This window comes from Mytilus californianus, unplaced genomic scaffold (genome assembly GCF_021869535.1).
Source record: "Mytilus californianus isolate M0D057914Y unplaced genomic scaffold, xbMytCali1.0.p SCAF_2, whole genome shotgun sequence".
Taxonomy (NCBI): domain Eukaryota; kingdom Metazoa; phylum Mollusca; class Bivalvia; order Mytilida; family Mytilidae; genus Mytilus; species Mytilus californianus.
This window is the reverse complement of record NW_026262668.1, coordinates 81,571,285-81,586,749: the sequence shown is the minus strand read 5'-3', so window position 1 is coordinate 81,586,749 and position 15,465 is coordinate 81,571,285. Positions and strand designations below refer to the sequence as shown.

Below are 15,465 nucleotides of genomic sequence, written 5' to 3'. Positions count from 1 at the left end.
TTGTCTCGCCTGCTACAAAAGTAGCAGAATGCAAGACATAGGGATTACAATCTGCTAGCAGCCACAATGGCGTAAACTATTTGTATAAAGCTTTATATTTCAGTGGTTAGAAGACCTGGATGCTTCATACCTAGTATCAAATACCTTATGTTACAAAGTTTCAGTCTTTCACAATATGTCTATTGTCCTTGACCACATTTTTCTCATCACTTGGCGTCCGTCATCGTTGTCGTCCGTCGTCGTTAGCTTTTTACAAAAATCTCCTCCTCTGAAACCACTGTGCCAAATTTAACCAAACTTGGCCACAATCATCATTAGGGTATCTAGTTTAAAAAATGTGTCCGATGACCCCGCCAACCAACCAAGATGGCCGTCATGGCTAAATATAGAACATAGGGGTCAAATGTAGATTTTGGCTTATATCTCTGAAACCAAAGCATTTAGAGTAAATCTGACATAGGGTAAAACTGATTATCAGGTCAAGATCTATCTGCCCTGAAATTTTCAGACAAATCAGACAACCCGTTGTTGGGTTGCTACCCCTGAATTGGTAATTTTAAGAAAATTTTGCAGTTTTTTGGTTATTATCTTCAATATTATTATAGATAGAGATAAACTGTAAACAGCAATAATGTTCTGCAAAGCAAGATCTACAAATAAGTGACCAAAATGGTCAATTGACCCCTTAAGGAGTTATTGCCCTTTATAGTCAATTTTTAACAAATTTTTGTAATCTTTTACAAAAATCTTCTCTTCTGAAACTACTGAGACAAATTTAACCAAACTTGGCCACAATCATCATTAGGGTATCTAGTTTAAAAAACGTGTCCGATGACCCCGCCTACCAACCAACCAACATGGCTAAAAATAGAACATAGGGGGTAAAATGCAAGTTTTGTCTATCATTTTATGAACCGTAATAAATAGAGAAAATCTGAAAGGAGCATAATGTTCAGAATAATGAGCTCTACCGATTGTTCAGTTGTCCATATACGTCAAAACTGTTAGACAAATTCTTCTAGGAGTTATTGCCCATAAATGACAAATTTTACCATTTTTTTTTTCATTTTTGCCTTTTATCATGAAAACTATGATATTTTGAAAGAAACTTTTTTTTCCGTTATGTCTTATATGATTCAAATTATAATAGATAAATAAACACTTTTAATCACAAAAATGATCAGCAAGGCAAGATCTATTAAAAAGTCAAATTTTGCCGAGATAGTTAGTAGACTGTCACTCTTCATAGGAGTGATTGCCCTTAAATGTGGATATTTTTTACCCTCATTTGTGTTTTGAGCAAAAACTAAAGAAGATAAAGAGAAACTAAACAGACTAAAAGATCAGTAATACAAGATCAACAAAATAGAGATTTTTGTCATGAAGTCTATTCTCGTCTACAATGTTAGAGAGTGTCCTTTGTTTGAAATGCACATAGACAAAGGTGAGCAACACAGGCTCTTTAGAGCCTCTAGTTATAAAACTTATACTATAGGTTAATATCAGCAATGTCTCGGACAAGTTTTATAATGGTGGCCGATCGACTTTTTTTAAAGAGTTATGCCCCTTGGAAATACCGGTATTAAATTTATCGAAAATGGTCTCTTTAGCACTGTCATGGGTACAATTCTTGCCAGATTTTTATAAAACTTATACTATAGGTTTATATCAGCAATATCTCGGACAAGTTCTATAATGGTGGACGATCGACTTTTTTTAAAGAGTAATGCCCCTTGGAAATATTAAACTTATGGAAAATGGCTTCGTTAGCGCTCTGACGGGTACAATTCTTGCCAGATTTTTGTCTATCCTGCAACGAAAGTCGCAGTATGTGAGACATAGGTATTACTGTCCGGCAGTGGCAGCATAAACTATTTGTTTAAGCTTTTTATTTCAGAAGGTAGAAGACCTGGATGCTTCATATCTTGTATGCAGATACCTTATGTTACTGTAATGGGTACATGTCATTCTGGTGGGTTTCATCTGACCTTGACCTCATTTTCATGGTTCATTGGTCAGTGTTAAGTTTTTGTGGTTTGGTCTGTTTTTCAAGTACTATAAGCAATAGATCAACTATATTTGGTGAATGGAATTGTTGTTAGGTGTATATGTCTGTCTGGCAGATATTGTCTGACCTTGACCTAATTTTCATGGTTCATTAATCAATGTTAAGATTTTGTGTTTTGGTCTGTTTTTCGGGTACCTTAAGCAATAAGTCAACTATATTTGGTGTATGGAATGGTTTTAAGGTGTTTATGTCTGTCTGGCAGGTATCATCTGACCTTGACCTTATTTTCATGGTTCATTGGTCAATGTTAAGTTTTTTTTGTTTTGGTTTGTTTTTTTAATTATCATAAGCAATAGGTCAATTATATTTTGTGTATAAATAATTGTAAGGTGTGAGACAAGATAAAGTTTATCGCCGCCTGTATGATGAATTTGATTCAGCCAAAATGATTCCATTAGAACAAATAAAGTATCTTGGTCGTGTTATAAAGCCAATACAAGTAGAATAAATTTGGAAATATTTGAATAAGGGAAAACAAATGCGTGTGGAAAACGTTCCGCGAATGAATCAACTTGCGTTAAAACATGCTTCATGGCATTACCATTCGGCTGGTCCAAATTTTTATTCTACAGACAAAAGTCATACCAACAAGATATGCAATTAAGGCGTGTCGAAGTCGACTTTCCATTGCTAACTTCAAGGACAACGCGCTGTATTATTTAGCATGCATTGCTAACTACTTGCTGAACTGGAAAAAGGAACATGCTTCTGATTCTTTAAACGAGTCTGAACATGATGTTGCTTTCCTAAGAACCAAAAGAAAATATACACGATGATCTGTTTGTGAAACAGAATGCTTTTTCGTTTTCATATTAGCTAAATACTTATTGTTCCTTCCCCCAAGAAGAAATGGGTAGTAAGTATACAACTGATAAACTACAGCACAAACTAGAAAATCACTACAGTGATAACATTGTTGTTCAGACTCACAGAGGACAGGGTAGATCAAATATGATTTTCTGTAGCCCAATTAGTGTTTCCGAGGCTATTTGGGCTGCCAGTTGTTAGAAAACAGTCAAAATTTTCAGAGATAAAAACAAGTTTTGTAAATGATTCCATACCCCAAGAAGATCAGACGATTCATGATGCAGCAGAAATTTAGAGAAACAGTTTACGATAGTTTCAAAATTTCAAATGATTACTATCCATCTCCTTCAGAAGTTCCTATCCCTACAGCTTTATGATTTGTTCTTACTGCTCTGATCAATGTTCTTGCCTGGTTAGACTAATCTACTAACTTAGTAGATGATAATTGTTTTCAATTCTTCAACCCTTTTAAAAATATTTTAGTTTTATCCATAGATAAGAATAATATTATTTTAAAGCTTTATAAAAGAAATATCAATTTTAATGTCTTTGTGATGTCAAAAACATTTTAGAATTGAAATATTTGACCAAATGTGATCATTTTACACATAAGTTGAAAAGGTGGCATAATCATACTTTCTCATTTCAAAGAAAACTCAAAGGAAGATCTCATATATGTTTTTTGCCTCAAATATATAAGTATTACAAATTAATGCTATTTATATGTGTTTCAGCTCTAAGGCAATAGGTGGTATTGTGATGTTTGTGTTTTTGTTGGGATCATGGATTACAACAGGAGTAATATCAAAAACATACAACATGAAACCAACTCTTGTAGCAGGGTTTGTATAGATTAAATGTTTGTGTATCTTTAAATGGTAACCTATTCCTCATGCAATGTATTAAGAATAACATTAAACAGTACCAATTTTACTTCACCAGATATCATTAAATTGCACCAATTATACTGCACCAGATAACATTAAACAGTACCAATTATACTGCACCAGATAACATTAAACAGTACCAATTATATTGCACCAGATAACTATAAACTGTACCAATTATACTGCACTAGATAACTATAAAATACCAATTATACTGCACCTGATTACTATAAACTACCAATTATACTGCACAAGATAACATTAAACAGTACCAATTATACTGCACCAGATAACATTAAACAGTACCAATTATACTTCACCAGTGAACATTAAACAGTACCAATTTTTCTGCAGATAACATTAAACAGTACCAATTATACTGCAGATAACATTAAACAGTACCAATTATACTGCACGAGATAACATTAAACAGTACCAATTTTACTTCACCAGATAACATTAAACAGTACCAATTATACTGCACCAGATAACATTAAACTGCACCAGATAACATTAAACAGTACCAATTTTACTTCACCAGATAACATTAAACTGCACCAATTATACTGCACCAGATAACATTAAACAGTACCAATTATACTGCACCAGATAACATTAAACAGTACCAATTATACTACACCAGATAACATTAAACAGTACCAATTATACTTCACCAGTGAACATTAAACAGTACCAATTTTTCTGCAGATAACATTAAACAGTACCAATTATACTGCAGATAACATTAAACAGTACCAATTATACTGCACGAGATAACATTAAACAGTACCAATTTTACTTCACCAGATAACATTAAACTGCACCAATTATACTTCACCAGATAACTATAAACTACCAATTATACTTCACCATATAACTATAAACTACCAATTATACTTCACCATATAACTATAAACTACCAATTATACTACTTCAGATAACATTAAACAGTACCAATTATACTTCACCAGATAACATTAAACAGTACCAATTATACTGCAGATAACATTAAACAGTACCAATTATACTGCACCAGATAACATTAAACAGTACCAATTATACTGCACCAGATAACATTAAACAGTACCAATTATACTGCACCAGATAACATTAAACTGTACCAATTATACTTCACCAGATAACATTAAACAGTACCAATTATACTTCACCAGATAACTATAAACTACCAATTATACTTCACCATATAACTATAAACTACCAAATATACTTCACCAGTTAACATTAAACTGTACCAATTATACTGCAGATAACATTAAAAAGTACCAATTTTACTGCACCAGATGACATAAAACAGTACCATTTTACTGCATTAGATAACATTATTAAACTATAGCAATTTACTGCACCAGATAACATTAAACAGTACCAATTATACTGCACCAGATAACATTAAACTGTACCAATTATACTGCACCTGATAACTATAAACTGTACCAATTTTACTACACCAGATAACTATAAACAGTACCAATTTTACTTCACCAGATAACATTAAACTGTACCAATTATACTACAGATAACATTAAACTGTACCAATTATACTACAGATAACATTAAACTGTACCAATTATACTACAGATAACATTAAACTGTACCAATTATACTACAGATAACATTAAACTGTACCAATTATACTACAGATAACATTAAACTGTACCAATTATACTGCAGATAACATTAAACTGTACCAATTATACTACGCCAGATAACATGAAAGGGTACCAATTTACTGCCCCCAGACCGATACTGTTGCATTTTTCACAGTAATAAAAACATCGCAATAACTTCTGAATTTACAGTATAATTTGGTTTTATGATTTATATTTGTAGAGGTGACTTCTTTCCCTACTTTGATTACTACTACATCAAACCATACTGCCGTATAGGACCCTATTTAATGGGAATGTTTACAGGATATGTGCTATACAGAACAAACTGTAAATGTCGGATAAACAGGGTAAACATAGAATGTTTGCATGATAGTAACCCAAAATAGTAACCTATTGTAATTGTTCACTTCGCCTTATATAGACCAATGTGATCTATTGTCATTTTTATTAGGTTTGTCATTTGCCATTACATAATTATATATATATAAAGTTGATATAGTTTAGACACTTTAGTGCAGAAAGGTCATTTGTTACGTCACCATAATGTCAAAAGCACAATAATTGTGAAATTTACTTATGTGACAGATTTATGGTAACACATGGATTCATATGATTCAGAGGCTTACCCCTTCCCCCCAAAAAAAAAAATTATCATTTTGGGTAAAGCCTTGGCTCATATCTAAATATTGATGACAAGGTTCATGTCTTAGTCTTAGGTACAATAACTGTTCATTTGAAAAACAGTAAGACAATTAATTTTATGTTTTTGTATTTTTTTTGTAATGAGTAATAATTGTTCTCTGAAAATACTCTGCTCTGAATCTTAGGCTATTTTAATCCTACTTTGTAAGATTGATGTATGAAAGGTCCCATACATCATGACCATCATTTGGTTCTGATTGGATAAAAATCATGGCTGGCAGAGACAATCTTTTAATTCTGATTAGCCAATTTTTATAAATCTTCTCTGAAACTTCATGTAGAAAAACTTCTTGATTTTTTGTCAAGCCTGCAACTTCTGATGCAGAAAGCCAGACATAGGGATAGTGATCCGGTGGCGGAAACGGCTGAGTTAACTAAGTTCTTAAAAGTTTAATATTTCAGAAGGTAGAAGACCTGGATGCTTCATACTTTGTATATAGATGCCTTATGTTATAGTTGTGATTTGGTCTGTTTTTCTAATACTGTATGCAATAGGTCGACTATATTTGGTGTGTGGATATATTTTACGATGTACATGTTAGTCAGGCAGGTTTTGTTTGACCTTGACCTCATTTTAACGGTTCATTGCTCAATGTTAAGTTTTTGTGTTTTGGTCTGTTTTGCTTAAACTATAAGCAATAGGTCAACTATATTTGGTTTATTGAATGATTGTAAGGTGTATATGTCTGTCTGGCAGTTATCATCTGACCTTGACCTCATTTTCATGGTTCATTGGATAATGTTAAATTTTCCTGTTTAAGTTTGTTTCTTAGATACTATATGCAATAAGGTCAACTATATTTAAAGCTTGGAAAAGTTGTAAGGTGTACATGTCTGACTGACAGGGTTCATCTGACCTTGACCTCATTTTCATTGTCCATTGGTCAATATAACGTTTATATGGTTTGGTCTGTTTCTTATATACTATAAGCAATAGGTCAACTATATTTAGTGTATGGAATGATTGTAAGGTATACATGTATTTCAAGCTTGGTTTATTTGACCTTGACCTCATTTTCTTTGATCATGTTAAGTTTATGTGATACTTGTAGTAAAACTTTATATTTAGGACTTTTACATAAAATCAATGGTCAGTAAAGCAGGTGAGACATTTCAGTGTGTGCTCTCTTGTTTTAAACAAAGTTATCCAAAGTTAAATTTGTCCGAAGTAATCTGTTAAAATCTTACAGGCTCATTAAAACTTTAAATGAATTATACCTAACTTGGTAGGAGTAATGATGTCTTAAAGATATTTTGTACTTTTTCCATGTTTTTTAATTTGTAATATTATATTTAAAGTATGTCAACCTGTTTGTATGGATAGTAGCTGCAGGACTAGCTATAATTATTCTGTATGGATTGTATGATGAAATGAATGGTCATCCAATGTCTGTAGATGTTGCAGCATTGTATAACACAGTTCACAGAACATTATGGGGAGCTTGTGTGTGCTGGGTTATATTTGCCTGTGCCACTGGAAATGGAGGTAAACAAAAATCTGTATTTATGTATACTGTTAAAATTCATTTAATTTGGTAACATCTTTTATAATTGTATTTTCCTACCCATTAAAATCAACTACAACTAGATTTGCCATTGCAAGTAATAGCGGATGTCACCCTTCCCCCATTGCCACTAAGTGGCAGCCATTTCAAAAAATTTTAACAGTGAATGCACATATATGCATAGCTATACATCTTTCTGTAAATTTCCATTACATTCAGAGTATTAAAAAAAAAAATCACATTTTTGCCGTTTCCATGGCAACAGCAGCCATTTTGAAAATTTCAAAGCCAAAAGTCTCATCTATACTTGCCAGTTAACAATAATATCAAGTTTCATTAAGTTTGACATTTTTGCAGTTTCCATGGCAACAGTGGCCATTTCATCCAGATTTGCCATTCAACAATTATATGAAGTTTCATGAATTTTGGAGCATTTTGAAATTTTTGACATTTTTGACATTTTTGATGGTTCCTATGGTAACAGAGACCATTCCCAAAATTTAATGACAGATGCCACATTGGAACACGGGAGGGAACATACCATCAAAGTTTCAATCAATTTGACCTACCATTTTAAGAAAGTAAATGCTACTTTTAGGATTTTGGAGGATTTTGACCTGTTTTGCATTGTTTCCATGGTAACGGCAGATATTTTCGAAATTCCAACGCCAAATTCCACATCTACCAATGTTGCTCATCGTTACTGTGAAGTTTCATTAAATTTGGAGCATTTTGATATTTTTGAAATTTTTGGTGTAGTTTCCATGGCAACATAGTAGTTCCAATGATTGCCAAAATCATCCAAAACCAGTATATAGTGGGCACCTACATTGTATTAAAATCTAATGATTTTAAGTTTTAGCATTCTCAAATAATTCACCGAACTCCAAAATTATATTTTTCACCATTTTTCAGTTTCCATGGTGATGGCAGCCATTTTTTAGTTCCAAAGTTGCACTGCAACTTGGAAGTCAGGGTTCCTTGTTATAGTGAACCATCATTCAGATTGGTTCCTTTGGCTCTGAGAAAGTGGGCGGACAAAATAAGGTGGAAGAAAAATAATAATAATAACTAGATTTGCCATTGCAAGCAATAGCGGATGTCACCCTTCCCCCATTGCCACTAGATTGTAGCCAGTATAAAAATTTTAAACAGTGAATGCACATATATACTGATGGCTATACATCTTTCTGTAATTTTTTAGAACATTTAGCGGATCTATAAATTTTACGCATAATTTTTCCTTTTTTGCCTTGTTACCATGGTAACGGCAGCCATTTTGGAAATTCCAACGCCAATTGCCGCTTTCACACATGACAGTCAACATTATTGTGAAGTTTCATAAAGTGAAGCATTCTGAAATTTTTGAAACTTTTGCTCCTGTATCCATGGTAACATAGTAATTCCAATGATTGTCAAAATCATTCAAAACCTGTATATAATGGACAACTATATTGTATAAAAATTTGATGATTTTAAGTTAAAGCATACCAAAATAATTCACCAAACCCTGAAGTTTTTGGAGCATTTTGACCTTTTTGCATTGTTTCCATGGTAACAGCAGCCATTTTGGAAATTCTAACTCCAAATGCCACATCTTCCAATGTTGCTCATCGTTACTGTGAAGTTTCATTAAGTTTGGAGCATTTTGATATTTTTGAAATTTTTGGTGTAGTTTCCATGGCAATATAGTAGTTCCAATGATTGCCAAAATCATCCAACACCAGTATATAGTGGGCACCTACATTGTATTAAAATATAATGATTCTAAGTTTAAACATATCCAAATAGTTCACCAAAACCAAAAACTGGATTTTTTCACATTTGTTCCGTTTCCATGGTAACGGCAGCCATTTTTTATGTTCCTAAGACCTACTGCAACCCGAAATTTTGTGTTCCTCATTATAGTGAACTATCATTAAGATTGGTTCCATTGGCTCCAAAAAAACTGCCGGACAAAAATCATTGGAAAAATAATGATAATAACAAAGAAACAGAGGAAAAGCAATATGTCACCCGACATTGTCGATCAGGTGACATAATAATAATAGGGAAAAAGAAACAGAGGAAAAGCAATATGTCACCCGACAATTGTCGATCGGGTGACATAATTAAGGATTCAAGACAATAATGAATCCATCTTAGTAAGAATGTATAAAAAAAAATAGACTAAATTAATTTATTTTCTTTGATCTATCTGAGGTATGAAATAGGTGTAAAATTCTGCAAGGCATAGGATGCTGACTGGAAATTTCATCCCATAAGTTTGTTCATTTTAAAGTTTTGTCAACAAAATACCCTCATTTCGTGGATGAACACAATGACCAGATTTGCCTGTATATGTTGTTCTTTAATGTGAAATTTAAATGAATACCGGTACATATATAAAAAATCAGACTTATTTTATCAGCTTAGTTGACACATCATAATACCTTAAATATGAACAAAACAATATTAAGAATCAACTTCAATGGGACAGCAACAAAATGACATGAAGATCATTTAAAAGTTCAAAACTTAAGACAAGCATTGTTTCCACATGTCAAGCTCTAAATAGACTCAAATCTAAATAGATATACTGGCATATTTAAGTCTCCCAAACGAAGTTTGGGAAGACTTATTGGTTTTGCTCAGTTCTTATTATGTCACCCAATCGACAGATCAACAATGTCGGGTGACATATTGCTTTTCCTCTGTTTCTTTTTCCGTATTATTAGGTCTTTCCACTTTTCTGTGGAAAGAACTATTGTATTTGTTCTGATTATTATTATTATTATTTTTTTTTTTTTCCGCCAACTTTTGAAATTTTTGTTTCGCAATATGTCGCTTAGATATTTCTCATATTGTATTGTATAGTTTATGCGCTTTTAAATTTCACCCTGCTAAGCCGAATCATTTTCTTTGCAAGAGTTATCTCCCTATTCACTGTTTATCATCTGTGTGCATCTCCTTCGTAACAAAAAAAGATATCGACAAAATTCTTTTTCTAAATTGTTTGTTACATCCTCAGGAATTTTTGACTAATTTGAATCGAAGCGATCAAGTGAGGTCTTAAAGGAGTTATCTGCCTTTACCAAATTAATTTGTCGTTATGTTCTTGTAACACGTAAACCGTAAGCCATATAAAAAAAATTTGACCAAAATGTTAGTCGCGACATGATATAACTGGAAAGTTTTTGTCAAAATGGTACGCGTCATTGTTTTAGGGGTTCCATGCCAATGAAATAGTAAAATGAACAAAATGAACTAATTATAGCCTCAAACTTTGCAGCTATCATGATGTATACATGCATCTTATCTTAATTTATCAACCAAGGTCCACCATCCTCCACTTCCCTCCCCCCCCCCCCCCCCTCCCCTCCCTCCCTTTTTTTTTTTTTTTTTGCCTTCTACTTTGAGGAATCCCGTTTCGCCTTGAAGTTCAGTCCTGTACATTTGACTGTAAAAATGCAATCCTTCTGATGTACAAACTTCTTAAATAGAAATTCAATTCCTGCAAAAATCGGCTCCAATTCAGGTTCCCGTTTGACGCGGTCCGCTTGATTGAGAAATAAAATTCAATGACGTAGAAAAATCGTAAATATTGCGGAAATCCTACAATCAAATGTTTTAATCGTGCATTAAAATACAAATCTGTGCTCCGGTAAACATGTGTGCGTAAGATGCATGCATGATCCGTTATCAATGACCTGTAAATAATAAAACCAATAGTGATGGTGTTTCTCCGATCAATACACATGTGCTCTGTTCAACGGTCTCCCCTGAAAAGAAATTAATATTCTAACTCCAGACATATATATTCGAGCGTCACGTGACTTCAAAACATCATCACGCGCGCGGACCTAAAATTAGAATTATAAAACATTCGAGATCCATATCCAAATGGTCCAAGGACACAGTTATCGTCCTTTGGTTTTCGTTGTCTACAAATATAGTCCCTAGTGTGAACAGTGTATAACTTGCATTTTTTTTTGATACACTTTCCCAATTTATTTCTTGATATTTTATGCATGAAATATTAAGTAAGGGGATGAAATTACATGTTAAAAAAATTTGGGTGCTGAATCTTTATGTTAAGTAGTGATTTGGTCCAGTTAAAAAAGGTCAAAAATTAGAATGTCTGAAGCTGTCAAACTGAATTTTAGCCCCCCTTAACACAGAATTGTCAATATTTTGAGTTAGAGCTGGTAGAAGTTTCTATAATTTTGATATTATTTGTATCAATAGTAGTACACTACACTGTAAAAATCTTTTTGAGATAGAGCAGGTGCGATTTTTTTAATTTGAATTTACTGTCTAAAAGAAATGCACTACGAAGTAACTGTATTCTCGGGCCTAAGAGATGAATTCCGTAAATGTAGATTCTGTACTTTGGCAACTTTCCTGAATGGTTTGCTGGTTTCAATTTGTCAAACTCAATAAAAGTAAAGGATTTACATCTTTGTTTGACAGAAATTCTGTTAAAATAAGCATTTTGGCATTATACGGCTAAAATAAGCATTTTAAAGCAGTTTCCATTTTATGCCTAAGAGCCATGCTGACTTTCTATCTGACAGCTTTTTATGTTCCTGATATTTGTGTTTCTATGCTTAAATCAAATTTAATTAACCATTTGTGAACTCGGAATCTAGAGAAAAGTAGATTATCACAGAAAAAATGTGCAGAATATTTGTATTTATGTCCCTGGTTAAACGGCCTGTTTGATGTATGTGAAATGTGAAGAGCTTTGTACATAAAATCTGTAGTCCATCACAAATATTTCACTAAATCTGTAAAAAAAACACTTTACAATGATCAGTACACCCTATTCATTTCATATGCTACCATAATTTTCTTCTTTAGGATAGTAAGTGGTTCAAATATATGCCAAATGAGACTAAAACTACATGCAAGTTTTCCATTGAAAAGTGAAAAACTGGTCATCAAACCATACTGTCTGCAAAAAAAAGTTGAATTCAAGAGTCCTTTTGCAATTAGACTTCTTGTATCATGACATCTTAGCATAGAAATGAGCAAAAAGTAACAAATTTCAATTTCTTATAGCCTCTGTGTGCATTTTTATATGTAAATATGGGCTACGGCCTAAATCGACTCTAAATAATTCTCAGTCTTACATGGCCTAAGACCATTTTATACTCATGTGGTATGCTTTTTGTAACTTTTCTTTACATTTAAAGTACATTTAATATATATGGAAGAATAATGTATGGTTAAAAAACTTCAAAAACTTCAAATTGGTTGAAAAAAATGCATGTTTATGTAAGGCTTCCCTTAATTCGAAAATCTCTATTTTCAGGCACAGGCTCATATAAATTTGACTTTTGAATAACTGAAATAAATCTGATAAATCAAATGAGTGTTCCGTTGCTTTAAATACTTATTATATTAAATTCAAGAGTATTTAAAAAGCAAATTTTTGCAATATTTAAAAATTTTAGGCCAAAATCTTGACAGTTGAAAATATTTGATTTAAACGTCAAAAATAAACATCCAAATTTCAATATTAAAATGGCCCTAATTTCTATAATATATATCCTATGGCCATGAAACTTGGCCAACTATCTTATAATTGCCTAAGCTTAGGTCATGCAAAGTTTTATTAAAATTGGTCAAGTCTTTCTATCCTATTAGGTCCAAGGACACAGTTATCGTCCTTTGGTTTTCGTTGTCTACAAATATAGTCCCTAGTGTGAACAGTGTATAACTTGCATTTTTTTTTGATACACTTTCCCAATTTATTTCTTGATATTTTATGCATGAAATATTAAGTAAGGGGATGAAATTACATGTTAAAAAAATTTGGGTGCTGAATCTTTATGTTAAGTAGTGATTTGGTCCAGTTAAAAAAGGTCAAAAATTAGAATGTCTGAAGCTGTCAAACTGAATTTTAGCCCCCCTTAACACAGAATTGTCAATATTTTGAGTTAGAGCTGGTAGAAGTTTCTATAATTTTGATATTATTTGTATCAATAGTAGTACACTACACTGTAAAAATCTTTTTGAGATAGAGCAGGTGCGATTTTTTTAATTTGAATTTACTGTCTAAAAGAAATGCACTACGAAATAACTGTGTTCTCGGGCCAAATATGGAAAGTGAAACTTCCAAGACAAAATGTTACTCATTTTTTTTCTTCCTACAAGTTGAAACAAAATGTACACACAACACATAAAAAAAACCATGAAGTATCAGTTCTCGTAGCAAATAGAGAAAATTAGAAAAAAAAGAAGATGTTAGGATTTTTATTTATTAGGAAATCCTGAAGCTGTCTGTTTGGGAGTGCTGGATATACAAGTACGCAGCCTCGTCAGAATATGAACGTCAAGTCCGATGCCTCGCATAGAGAGAGTGTCATGCAAACTTTCAATCAATCAACCAATCAATCAATCAATCAATCAAACAATCAATCAATCAATCGACCAACCAACCAACCAACCAACCAATCATGTTTCGGAGGGGAAAGACCGTTTAACAATTGTTTTTAAAACAATTGATTTATATTTATTATTATTATTATACTTCCACCTAATTTTGTCCGGAAGTTTTCTCAGAGCCAATGTAACCAATCTAAATGATTGGTCAGTATAACAAGGAACACCAACTTTTGCGTTGCAGTGGAACTTTGGAACTAAAAAATGGCTGCCGTTACCATGGAAACAGAAAAATTGTAAGAAATAAAATTTTATTGTTTAATGAATTATTTGAATATGCCTGAACTTAAAATCATTAAATTTTAATACAAGGTACATGTCCACTATATACAGGTTTTGGATGATTTTGACAATCATCGGAACAACTATGTTGCCATGGAAACGACAGCAAAAATTTCAAAAAATTCAAAATGCTCCAAAGTTAATGAAACTTCACAGTAATGATGAGCAACATTTATAGATGTGGCATTTGGCGTTGGAATTTCCAAAATGTCTGCCGTTACCATGGAAACAATGCAAAAATGGTCAAAATGCTCCAAAAACCTTAAAGTAGCATTTCCTCTCTTAAAATGGTAGGTCAAATCCAATGAAACTTTGATGGTATGTTCCCTCCCATGTACCAATGTGGCATCTGTAATTAAAATTTTTGGAATGGTGTCTTGTTACCATGGAAACCAGCAAAAAGTTCAAAAATTTCAAAATGCTCCAAACTTAAAGAAACTTATTATGATTGTTAACTGGCAAGTATAGATGAGACTTTTGAATTCAGAATTTTCAAAATGCCCGCCGTTGTCATGGAAACTGCAAAAATGTCAAAAAATTCAAAATGCTCCAAACTTAATGAAACTAAATATGATTGTTAACTGGCAAGTATAGATGAGACTTTTGACTTTAGAATTTCCAAAATGGCGGCCGTTGCCATGGAAACGGCTGAAATGTGAAAAATTCCAAAATGCTCTAAATGTACTGAAAATTTACAGAAAGATGTGTAGCAATGCATATATGTGCATTCACTGTTTGAAATTTTTGAACTGGCTGCCACTTAGTGGCAATGTGGGGAAGGGTGACATCCGCTATTGCTTGCAATGGCAAATATAGTTATGTCACCCGATCGACAATGTCGGGTGACTTATTGCTTTTCCTCCATTTCTTTTTTTTATTATTATTATGTCACCTGATCGACAATGTCGGGTGACATATTGCTTTTCCTCCGTTTCTTTTTTTTATTATAATTATTATTATGTCACCCGATCGACAATGTCGGGTGACATATTGCTTTTCCTCTGTTTCTTTGTTATTATTATTATTCTTCCAATGATTTTTGTCCGGCAGTTTTTTTGGAGCCAATGGAACCAATCTTAATGATAGTTCACTATAATGAGGAACACAAAATTTCGGGTTGCAGTAGGTGTTAAGAACACAAAAAATGGCTGCCA

General features: G+C 32.8%; 1 protein-coding gene across 2 annotated transcripts in view; it reads left to right on the top strand.

The window, feature by feature from the left end:
• The window catches only part of LOC127728288 (nose resistant to fluoxetine protein 6-like), a 75,238-nt gene that overhangs the window by 47,040 nt on the left and 12,733 nt on the right, over positions 1–15,465 (top strand). For both annotated transcript variants that reach the window (XM_052235611.1, XM_052235610.1), the window contains exons 11-13: positions 3,610–3,717; positions 5,614–5,740; positions 7,395–7,581. In XM_052235611.1, coding sequence (XP_052091571.1) covers positions 3,610–3,717; positions 5,614–5,740; positions 7,395–7,581 — 422 coding nt within the window. The remainder of the gene's footprint in view (positions 1–3,609; positions 3,718–5,613; positions 5,741–7,394; positions 7,582–15,465) is intronic.